This window comes from Callospermophilus lateralis, assembly GCF_048772815.1.
Source record: "Callospermophilus lateralis isolate mCalLat2 chromosome 5 unlocalized genomic scaffold, mCalLat2.hap1 SUPER_5_unloc_1, whole genome shotgun sequence".
Taxonomy (NCBI): Eukaryota; Metazoa; Chordata; class Mammalia; order Rodentia; family Sciuridae; genus Callospermophilus; species Callospermophilus lateralis.
The window spans coordinates 51,477-63,738 of NW_027510147.1; the positions used below are offsets into that span (position 1 = coordinate 51,477).

At 36.0% G+C, this 12,262-nt stretch overlaps 1 protein-coding gene across 1 annotated transcript; it reads left to right on the forward strand.

Annotated features, from left to right (window-relative positions):
• The first annotated feature begins 535 nt into the window (after nucleotides 1-535).
• Nucleotides 536-1,162, forward strand: LOC143400290 (olfactory receptor 14C36-like). Its single transcript, XM_076857578.1, has one exon. It carries the CDS (start codon nucleotides 536-538, stop codon nucleotides 1,160-1,162), a length of 627 nt encoding a protein of 208 aa, XP_076713693.1.
• The last annotated feature ends 11,100 nt before the right edge of the window (nucleotides 1,163-12,262 follow it).

Below are 12,262 nucleotides of genomic sequence, written 5' to 3' on the forward strand. Positions count from 1 at the left end.
GTTCGTAGTGATCAGTACTCCACATGATATACATAGATCTTTTAAAAAAACAAAAAAAATACAATATACAGTATAAGTTGAATTATTAGGTGTGGATGTAATGGCAAAATAATATTGAATTTTGTCTATGGAGAAGGATGAAGGTAAATAAACTACAGATCATTAAACAATGAACTGTCACACAGGTGGGCATGCAGGCGAGGAGGTGGGCAACCCTGGAAGTGCTCTGCATGGAGTCTCTGGAGGTCAGGGGAGGCCTTATGGGGAGCTGAGCACAACCCGTGCAGGTCAGGCCCAGACCCTGTGCTGCAGACTTCAACACCAGCACTGGGAGGTTCACTCTGCTCAGAAATGAGTAAACATATCAGAAAAACAAGAGTGATGTTTCTATGCAGAGAAAGTGACTACAAAATATAAGAAAATTATTTGGACATGAATGTGTGAACTAATTGCATTAATGAGGTTTTTTACTTCCTCTTTTTAACTCTTCATCATCTCAAACAACCAGAATTTCTAGTAAATGGCCAATTCCACCATGGTAACTGAATTTCTCCTCGTGGGCTCTCCTGATGGCTGGGATCTGAGTTTCCTCTATTTCACAGTATTCCCAATGACCTACCTGGGTACCCTGTTAGGGAACCTTCTCATCGTCACTGTCACCACTGCTGACCAGAACCTGCACACACCCATGTACTTCTTCCTCAGGAACCTGTCCATCTTGGACATGTGCTACATTTCAGTCACTGTCCCCAGTGCCTGTGTCAACTCTCTCACTGGCAACAGGGCCATTTCAGTGGCTGGCTGTGCAACACAGACCTTCCTGGTCTTTTTTTGTGCATATGTGGAGATGCTATTTCTTACCATCATGGCCTGGGACCGCTATTTGGCCATCTGCCAGCCCCTTCAGTACCTCTTCATCATGAACCCCCAGATTTGTGTCCGCATGACCCTGGCCACCCTGATCAGTGGTGTGCTGTATGCAGGTATGCACACTGGGAACACATTCCGGCTGTCATTCTGCCAGTCAAACGTGGTCTATCAGTTCTTCTGTGATGTCCAAGGAAGCTGTGAGGAGAGTTATGCAAAGACAGTTGTTCTCAGGGAAATGATAAAGTTGCATTTCAAGATTATCCTCATTTCCCTGTTTGTGGTTCTTAGATAAAGCTCTTCACATTTGGACTTTCCATATAACCCTGCCTACACTGGGATTACATCATTAGGAGCTGATTTATTTTATAAGGTATATTTTGTGATTTACCATATTTTTCCATGGATACTTCATAACGTGTAATTTTGTCATTGTATACATTTTTATTTTTAATTATTTGTTTTAATTTGTTATACATGACAGCAGAATGCATTTTAACTCATTATTCTAATTGGAGTATAATTTCTTATTTCTCTGGCGGTATATGATACAGAGTTTTACGGTTTGTGCAACCATACATGTATGTATGTAGGGTGATAGCGACTGCCTCATTTTGCCAGCCTTGTCCACCCACATCCTTCCTCCCCTCACTCCCTTTTGCTCAATCTAAAGTTCCTCCATACTTCCCTATGTTCCCCCCATTTATGGATCAAAACTGCATATCAGAGAAAACATTTAACCTTTGGTATTTGGGGATTGGCTTACTTCACTTAGCATGATATTCTCCAACTCCATCCATTACCCGAGAATGCCATAATTTTATTTTTTGAGGCTGAGTAATATTCAATTGTGTACATACTACATTTTTGTTATCCATTCATCTGTTGAAGGGCATCTAGTTTGGTTCTATAGTTTAGCTCTTGTGACTTGAGCTGCTATAAACATTGATGCGGCTGTGTCATTATAGTACGTTGTCTTTAAGTTCTTTGGGTACAAACCAAGAAGTGAGATAGCTGGGTCATATGGTGGTTCCATTCAAAGTTTTCTAAGAAATCTCCATACTGCTTTCCAGAGTGGTTGCACCAATTTTCGGTCCCACCAGCAATTTATGAGTGTACCTTTCCTCCACATCCTCACCAACAGGTATTGTTGATTTTTGTTGATAATTTTTATTCTGACTGGAGTGAGATGAAATATTAGAGTAGTTTTGATTTGCATTTCTCTAATTACTAGAGATGTTGAAAATTTTTTTCATATATTTGTTGATCAATAGTATATCCTCATCTGTGAAGTGTCTGTCCAGTTTCTAAATCTATTTATTGATTGGGTTATTTGTTGCTTTGGTAATAAGTTTTTTGAATATATATATATATATATATATATATATATATATATATATATATATATATATATATATATATATATCTGTCCTGGAGATTAGTGTTCATTCATGTACATGTGGTAAAGACTTTCTCCTATTCTGTAGGCTCTCTCTTTATGTTCTTGATTTTTTCCTTTGTTGTGAAGAAATGTTTTAGTTGATATCATCCCATTTATTGATCTTTGATTTTATTTCTGGTGTTGTGGGAATTTTTTTAAGGAAATCATGTCCTAAGCCAACATAATGAAGATGTGGTTCTAATTTTTCTTCTACTAGGCACAAGGTGTTGGGTCTACTGCCTAGGTCTTTGATCCACTTTAAGTTGAGTTTTGTGCAGGGTGAAAGATGGGGGTTTAGTTTCATTTTGCCACATATAGATTTCCAGTTTTTACAGTACTATTTGTTTAAAAAGCTATCCTTTCTCTGAATTATTTTTGGCACCATTGTTTAGTATGTGATAATTGATATTTATGTGGGTTGGTCTCTATGTCTTGTATTCTGAACCATTGGTCTACAAGTGTATTTTGGTGCCAAAACCATGTTGTTTTTGTTACTATAGCTCTGTAGTATAGTATAAATTTCTGTATTGTGATGCTTCCTGCTTTACTTTTCTTGCTAAGGATTGCTCTTGCTATTCTGGATCTCTTATTTTTCCAAATGCATTTCAAAATTGCTTTTTTATATTTCTATAAAGAATTACAATGGGATTTAATAGAAATTGCATTAAATCTGTATAAAGATTTTGGAAATATGGTCATTTTGACAACATTAATTCTGCCTATCCAAGATCATGGGAGGTTTTCCATTTTCTAAGGTCATCAATTTCCTTCTTGTTTTTTGTTGTTTTCATTGTAGAGGTCTTCTACCTCTTTTGTAAGATTGGTTACCAAGTATTTTTTATCAATACATAATTTAATAAAAAGTATAATTCAACATATTTGCTGAAATTCTTTGAGGATATATATATATATATATATATATATATATATATATATATATATATATTTCATCCAATTCATCCAATATGTCCTCTTACCGATATCAAATACTGTGAAAGAGGAAAATTTTACCAATTTAAACTACAGATAACTTATACTCCATAATCTATTCTTACTCAGAGCCAGTGTCAAATATGCAAGAACTGTGATATATACTTTTGTCAATTAATTATTTGAAAAAAATACAAAAATCAAATCCTAAAGAATTTGTGACCAAAAATCCAGAGAGAAACACAATAATATTTCTCTCCATCTAGAACATTAAAAAAGAAGAATTTCTTCGTCCATGAAGTATTCAGAGGACCATTGTTACCACCCCCTGAGTCCTGATAATAAATCCAACTGCTGGAAAATAGACCCCACCTTTCTTAGCTGTTCATGAGTGACCCAGTGTCAGGGACCAAACCCCAAGGCTGAAATGCAGGTCATCTTTTGGACAGTTTTCCTCCCACAATGTAATTGTCTGGCCTCAGTGTCTGATTCCATGAACACTTAAATTTCTCTCACTTTACTAGACTTTTAACTTCTCTCTGTACTTGTTTCCTAAAACCTTGGGGCAGTTTATTTAATTATTTATTTTTCCCAGAGCAGCAATTGAATTCAGGGGAGCATCTTCATACTTTTATGTGTTTAATATAGAAACAGGGTCTTAGTAAATTGTTTACTGTCTCATTATGTTCCTGATGCTGGCTTGGAAACTCTTCTTCTCCTGCCTTAGCTCCTGATGCACTGGAATTGCAGGGGTGGGCCACTTCCAAATCTTGTGGCAATTTTTCATCATCTCACAAAAGTTATTACTCTCCAAACATTCTAGTGTCCTCACTGACATATGCTTTGCAAACTATTAATTATAGCTGACATATGCTCATATCAAGTTACCTAGGAATATTTATATAACAAAAAGAGAAAAAAAAAAATATATATATATATATATGAAAATAATTACATCAAATTCTAACTTTTGAGAAACAATTTTATTCACCAGTACACTAATAGGAAAAAAGTGCAAAAAAAAAAAACTATGTAATTATTACCTAGGTAAATTTAAAAGCCTGAACATATTTGATTGATTAGTAAAGGCATTTCTTAAAGTTTGCAGGTAGGGGAATGCTTGTAATAGGAACCAGTGAACACCTCAGCACTGGCTGCTACAGGAAGCCTTGACTTGCTTAACAGGATCCAAACAGAACACAAGCTCCACTGTGTCTATGGTTTCTGGTTCCCACTGCTCCAATGTTCCCTGCTAGAGCAAAAAGACCTTCAGAGTATCCCAGATGAATTCTGCAAACCCCACATTTACATGTATTTCCTCCAGAACTATAGCTTACTGAACCTCTATGGGTGACTTGTATCAACAATTTTTAAGTTAAGTTAGGTGGGTAAAGTTTATACTTAATATATGAATTAAGAATGAAATTAAATTGCAAAACCATCCCTAATGACATGTATCTATCTTGATGAAGACTTTGGATGTTTTCCTTATGTTATAAGATGTTTTATATTGAAAGATTTGGTGATGAAGGAAACCAAAAGAGAAAATATTGATATAATAACTTCATGATATTTCATATCTTGTGTCAAATTACACAAAAACACTGTAGGTGTGTGGGTGTGATATGAAACTTCTTCAGAATTTAGAAAAAACTTTACTTTGTGTGCAAGTTTTGTACAAAGAAATAAATTTTTATAGTAAGATAAATTGTGTGATAATATCTACTGTAAAGAGAGCCACCAACAAAATATTATGGTAACATAATCTACTGATTGCTTTCAGATAATATTCATGACTGACAATATTATGCCATAACCATTACATTTTTCCATGTTTTAAATAGCCTTTACAATATTCATATAAATACCAGAGACATATAGCACTGTAAGAAAACAGTTGCTTATTTTAGTAGAGTTAAAATCCATATTTGATAAAGAGTTTTAACGTCATCATTGAGAAAATGAGGGCCAAGGAAGGTGTGGTGGTAAAGTCATTGCAGTCCCTTAAGAGATGTCAACTATTTCAAACTGACAAAATACAGAAGAAGCTTAGGACATGTAAGGAATTTGCAAGATCACCTCTGTTGTACACTCAAGGATGTAGAAGACAAATTCCATTGCAAACTGCCTTGGGGCCACCCCACTATCACAGGGGCCCAGAAAGTGAGTTTTCCCTGCTCAGCAAGGAAGACATTCAGAAATCATCACAGCAGTAATTTCAGGTACCCAACTGTAGCGCAAGCTGTCAACAGACTTTGGCATTATATGCACTGTGCTGGCTCTGCAGGAATGCAGGGTGCTCAAGTTAAGGGGTCATGCTGCCTTTCACCACCATCTCTAAAAAAGGCCTCATATGCCAATCAAACTGTAGTAGGGTCTGAGGCCCTGCAGGCTGCTCCTGATCAGGTGATAGATGAAGCTCTGAAGGTGAAGCCAAAGTTTGAATGGAACTTCCAGAAATTAGAGGTTACCAAAAGCATGAACTGCAGGCCAAGAAAAGCTGCTGACTACAGAGATAGCTAAAGTAAAAGAGAGCATTTGCCTGTGCTCTGCAAATGGCAAAGCCAAAGAGCAGGAATACCTAAGCACTTTGGAAATATCTTCTTGTAGTCAAGGGTCTTAGATGCTACATGAGGAATTATAGGCGGAGTTGAGGGACATATTTGTTCAACAGGGTTTTGCATTTTTTCATCCCTAATCCATTCTTTATATGCCCCTATTGCTGCCTTTTGTTATTGGAAGATTTACTCTCTGCTAGTGAATACTGGATGTATGTAACTTCTTTTGATGTTTTATAGGGGTTCACAGCCAATAGTTCACCTACAGTTTCAGGAAAGATTTTGGATTTCCACTTTGGGGCAATGCTGGAATTATTAAGACTATGAAACACTTGGAGATGGACTAAATTAATTTTGCATTGTGAAATGGACATGGGGTTTGAGGGGCCAGCAGTAAATGTTATGAATGGGATGTGAGGTGTCTCCAAGTAGTTCCTCTGTTAAAGCAGAAGTTTTTGACATTTGTCTCTGTGTCTTCTATTCTGTACCATTGGTCTACATGTCTCCTTTGGTGCCAAGACCAGGTCTTTTTTGTTACTATAGCGCTGTAGTATAGTTTAAGGTCTGGTATTGGGATGTCTCCTGCTTCACTCTTCTTGCTAAGAATTGGCTATTCTGGTTCTTTTATTTTTTCCAAATAAATTTTATGATTGCTTTTTCTAGTTCTATGAAGAATGTCATTGGGATTTTAATTGGAATAGCATTAAATCTGTTTAATGCTTCTGGTAGTACAGCCATTTTCACAATATTAGCAGAAGCATCCTATGACCCAGCTATCCCATCCCATTATTTATGCAAAAGAACTACAATCAGTAACTACAGTGATACAGCCATATCAAATTTTATGGAAGCACAATTCACTATATCCAGTTATGAAACTAGTCCAGATGATGGTAAACAGATGAATGAATAAGGAAAATGTGATATATGTACACAGTAAAGTTTTATTCATTTAAAAGAAATAATTAAATTGTGACATTTTCTGGTTAATGTATGGAGGAAAAAATCATCATGCTAAATGAAATAAGACAGACTCAGAAAGTAAAGGGTCAAATGATTTCTTTCATATGCAGAATCTAGAGAAAAGTAAGGAGGCAAATTGGGTTAGATATTATAAAGACATAGGGAAGATATGTGGAATAGAAGAAGAAGATCCAGAGAAAGGGAGAAGGGATAGGAAAGGGTCATGAGTGTGTATAAATGTACTACAGTGGATTCCACCTCTATGTGCATCTATAAATTCCAATAAAAATAAATAAACAGAAGCTGGGGTTGGGGCTCAGTGGTAGAGTGTTCACCTAGCATGTGTGAGGCCCTGGGTTTGATCCTCAGCACCACATAAAAATAAATAAATGCAATAAAGGTATTGTGTGCAACTACAATGAAAACATAAATTTTAAAAATAAATAAATAAACAGATGAGGATAAGGTAGACTAGTAAAATAGAACAGGGGAATCGGGGGAATGAGGAGGGGAAAGAGGGGATCCAGGGATATAATAGAATAAATTAAGTTCCATGTGTGTATAATTATATTAAAGTGAATCTTTGTGTACAATTAAAAATAAACAAAAAAGGCAAAATAAGTAAAAAGAGTTCCATGAATAAATTCAGAGATAAATATTTACTATCTTTGGAAATGTAGCACATCAGGTAAATGCTGGGAACCAGGGGAGAGATGACCCCTCAAAGCTCAGAAGAGACCTCTTAAAGGAGGGTCTGCTAGTGACCTTGGTATTGAGGGTTCTGAGCTGGATCTAACAGTGCCAGGATGTGAACTTCTGGTAGGGAACTGTGCCTGGCCAATACAAGCATCCCTGAAGCCTTCAAAGCAACTGGTTCTGAATATGACCTGTGATAAAACAGAAGGACCCAGTGACTGGTATTAACTACTGCTTCTTACACACAGGGGAAACTTTAAAAAAAAACAATGTATAATATGAACAATTCTCAGATATTAATGAGGAACAACTATAGAGGGTTTATATGCAATGAACTACAGAAGAGGTTGAGATAAAGAAGAAATTTTTATTTTGATAAATTTGTCACCAGTAGCTTTTCTGTTCATTTTAATGTACTACCAAAAAATCAATTAAGAAAAACCATCATATTTACAATAGCATCAACCTATGTATATGCTTCAAAAGACTAGGATTCTCATTAGAATATGATGCATTCCATGTTTGTATAAGTCTGTCAAAATACACTCTACTGTCATTGATAATTAAAAAAGAACAAATTTTTTAAAAATATATAAACTAATTAGACTAAATTTAATCCAGGAAATGAACAATCCATGCACTTAAAATTACAAAATATTGATGAGTGAAATTAAGACAGAAAAAAAATGGACTCAGCCCTCTGTATCTCAATGCACACAGCTGGACCAGGTACTGAAGGCAAAAGGCCACCCAGCCTGGAGTTGCAGCTCCCCTGGTCTGTTTGGGGACACTAGGCCAGGCAGAGAAAAGATGTGAAAAGAGCAAAAGAGATAGTAGAGGAGATCAGAGCCCAGAAGACATGATACACAGTAGACTGGATTTTCTTATCTTCATATCCACTGTAAGGGGAGCCTGTGAACCACTGTGAGGAGAAAGGAATGTCCCCTCAAGTGTGTGACTGAAAGTGTGGGTTGTGTTAAAAGTGGATAAATCAAATTTTTAAAAAGAGAGTATATGTCTTGATCAAGGATCCATATACAAGCATTCTCAGCAACACCTAGAATACCAAATCCAATGGCACATTGACTAGTCATAAACTTCAAGTCAGTTGGTGGATCTCTTGTAGCTAAAGTTGAGAGAAATCAATGTACTCACATACTGCTGACAAGAACAAGAGTTAGTCCAACATCATATGCACAAACTTGTCCATCAAATATTGGCAAAAGTGCATTCCATGGTCAACCCACCTAACCCTAACCCTAAATTTAAATGAGAGATATTAGAAGCCACTGGAAAACACAGCTTTTACTAAGACTATTAATGAAAATAGAACCATACAAGGAAAAACGTATGACATTCATAAAAAACCTGTGGCATTCACTACTAAGCGAGAAGGTGTTGCACTAAATGCCTGCATCAAAGAAACAGAAAGAATAAGTGCAGACCCTACCATGACAATAGAAGACAGACACCCACAGGTGTAAAAAGCAGTTGGAAAAGAAATGATAAACATTAAATCAGAAATAAGCAATTAACACTAAATATCAAGAGAAAATATCAAGAAAACAAAAATTTGTTTGTAAAAATAAAAACAAAATTAGCAAATCTTTAGCTATGCTAACAATAAAAAGACCCAAATGAATAACATATCAAAAAAGAATAAAAAGAAGACCTTTTCACTAATATTACAGAAATGATAAGACCTATTAGCAACTCATATAAACAAATACATACCAACATACTGGAAAATCTATACAAAAGGAATAAATATGGGACAGATGTAACACACCAGAACTTAATTATGAGAAAATAAAAGACTCAGACATTAATATGACCAATAAATTTGAATCAGTAATAAAAGATTCCTAATAAAGAAACCTCCAGCAGCTCATGGCTTCACTACTCTTTTACCAAACCTTCAAAAAGAAGAGACACCACGTCTCCTGAAACCACTCCAGGGAACTGAAATGAACCTCAACTCCTCAAGTCACATTCCACAAAACCATCATTTTCCTAATATAAGATCCAGAAAACTACACAAAAACCACCAAAAAAGAGGATTATAGACCCATATCCTTGATCAAGACATATACAAGCATTCTCAGCAAAACTTAAAAACCAAATCCAACGGCACATGAAAACAATAACACTCCATATATATGAATGTACCCCAGGAGGCAACAAAACCCAACAGACAGTGATTGACAAATCATACACTATTTAAAAGAACAAAGGACCAAAATGGCTATAGGTAGATATATGGATTTTAAAAATGCTGATATAAATATATAATGGAAACTTATTCATCCACTAAAAGAATAAAATACTAATAGATATTATAATGTGAAACAATTGTGAAAATATCAGGCTTAGTGAAGTCATAAAAAAGATCACATACTGAATGATCTACTTATACAAAATCTCCAGGACATAAATTCAAACATGGAGATTATACTTAGTGCCTTCAAGTGATAGTAAGTAAAGATAAGTTGGGACAACCGATAGATGTTTCATTAAGACTGAAACAAATACTTGGGAATAAGATGTACTTGGGTGTTGTACAATTGCATATTTTTGTACATAACACTGAATTGATAATAACAAATTGTTACAAAGGCTAAATTCATGACATGTGCCTTTCATCTCCATGACAAAAAAATTTGCAGCTAAATGGCAGATAGTGTTAGATTTTTCCCACTTTCAGGTTTTGGAGTGAGTGAGAGTTGCCCACCACTCTTGATGTTAACTGATCCCCATGAACACCCCTAACTCATACTGAGGTGAAAAAGGGCAGAGATGAAAACACACAGAGAAACATCAGTCTCTCCTCAGTGTTACTCATTCCTCAATAATGACTCTTAGAATGATGTCCAACAGAGGAGTTTCTAAGTGTCATCCACTGTTCATGCTGGTACATGGCCAGATCCTCTCTCCTGGGCTCAGGAGGGCTGCTGCTTGGTGGTATGCTCAGGCCTCCTGCTGTCTCTGCAGCCTGAGCTCTGGGCTCCCTGGGGCCCTGTTCCCACTGACAAGACACCAGATTCACTTAAAGCAGAGGTGACCTAGCTCCCCACATCCTACATACCATGTGCTGACTACCCAGATGCACCCTGATTGCAGACAGAGTGGATAGGAGAAGCCAAGGAGAGACTCAGTTCTGCTCCCACCTAGAGAACAGGATACACTCAGGAGTGAATTCTTGGCATTATACTCCAAAGGCATCTGAGCCTCATCTTTATCCTGCTCAGCAATCTGCAATCTCATCCAGATTATCATCTAGACCAGAAAGTTAATTCTGCAAAGAATAACTGGCACAGAGAAGTCTTGTAAACACTGTAGTTTTCTCGATGATTTCTGTTCTTCACTGATAGTGTACCTGTAGTGTGGTGGAGATCTGCACAGTGTTGGCAAGTACCGCACGTGATATTTCTTCATGCTGCCTCTTGTGGGTTAAAATTTTTCTTTTCATACCACACACACAAATGCACAAACTTATCTGCACAGATTTGAGAGATGACAGAGAAATATATCCAGATTAAGGCAACAAGGACCAAGTACCAAATACATTGCAGGTGACAGGGAGGTAGATGAATGAATTCATTTATACAAAGTACATACTAACATATTTTTCGGTAGCTGTGGGAAAAAAAAAAAAACATCTAATATTGTATACAATTTTCATTGAAACATTTTTAATTTATCAACCATACCTTTTTTTCCTGATCACAAATCCATTCTCCTTTTCAATAATTTTCACACTTTATACTAAAGGTATATCAGATGTGATGAGGATTTGTGTCCACTGGTAGAAATATAAAAACTACAGTTGTGCAGTCTTTGCAAGTACATTAAGAAGGTCAGGATGTAATAAAGTACTCCTCAGTATTCCTCTGTGGCTGATCAATAGCACTAAGCCATAATTAATAATATAGAAATATATAATTTAGAAAATAATGAATTCCTGTATCTTACAACTCAAGAAATCTTTGCATATTTACATGCAATCTGTGTGCCATACCTTTACTCATGTTAAGCACTATCAAGGGAATTATCAAAAGGGAAAGCTCCCTGCTGTCCCTACTTTAGGAGAAAAGCACTTGGAGCCATCCCTCTTATACTTCTGGCATTAAACCCATGCTAACCTCTCCTCCTACTTCTGTTCCTGATGCTCATGCTACCTGACATTTGCTTTATTTATGTCCCCATATTTTGGATTTTATTAGGAAATTTTTAATAATCATTTCACACTTTAAAGGAAGATGTAGTTCTGAACACTCTAAAATTATTGAGGTCAAGGTAAACAAACTAAAGCCGATTTCTTAGATTAAAGAATCTAGGTTCTAAAGTACTCATATTTTGTAGTTCTGCAGAAATTCTTTGAGTGCTTATGAATGTTAGATGGTGATGCATATATTTATTGTATCACATCCATAATCTGGACTTTTCTATGAAACTGATCCCTGAAAACAGTAAGTTCTATTCAAAAATGTTTTCAAGTTGTAATTAAATCACATAAGCAAAGAAGAACAACAATGAGGATAATATAATTCAATCTACTTCATGGAGAATTAATTAATTTCTTTTGGAGAAACAAAAACAGTATATGTTTTAGTAGAAATAAACTAGAAACACAGAAAATGTCTGCAGTTCTACATCAGCCTCCAGATCCCAAACACATATTCAATTGTCCATCTCACATTTGCCACAAATGTCTAGAGGTTTTCACCAAGGACTGCTGGAGAGCCCAGAAGTCAGTATAGAAGGGTGTAAACCTACAAGGTTTTTAATATGGATTTATCTCATAACG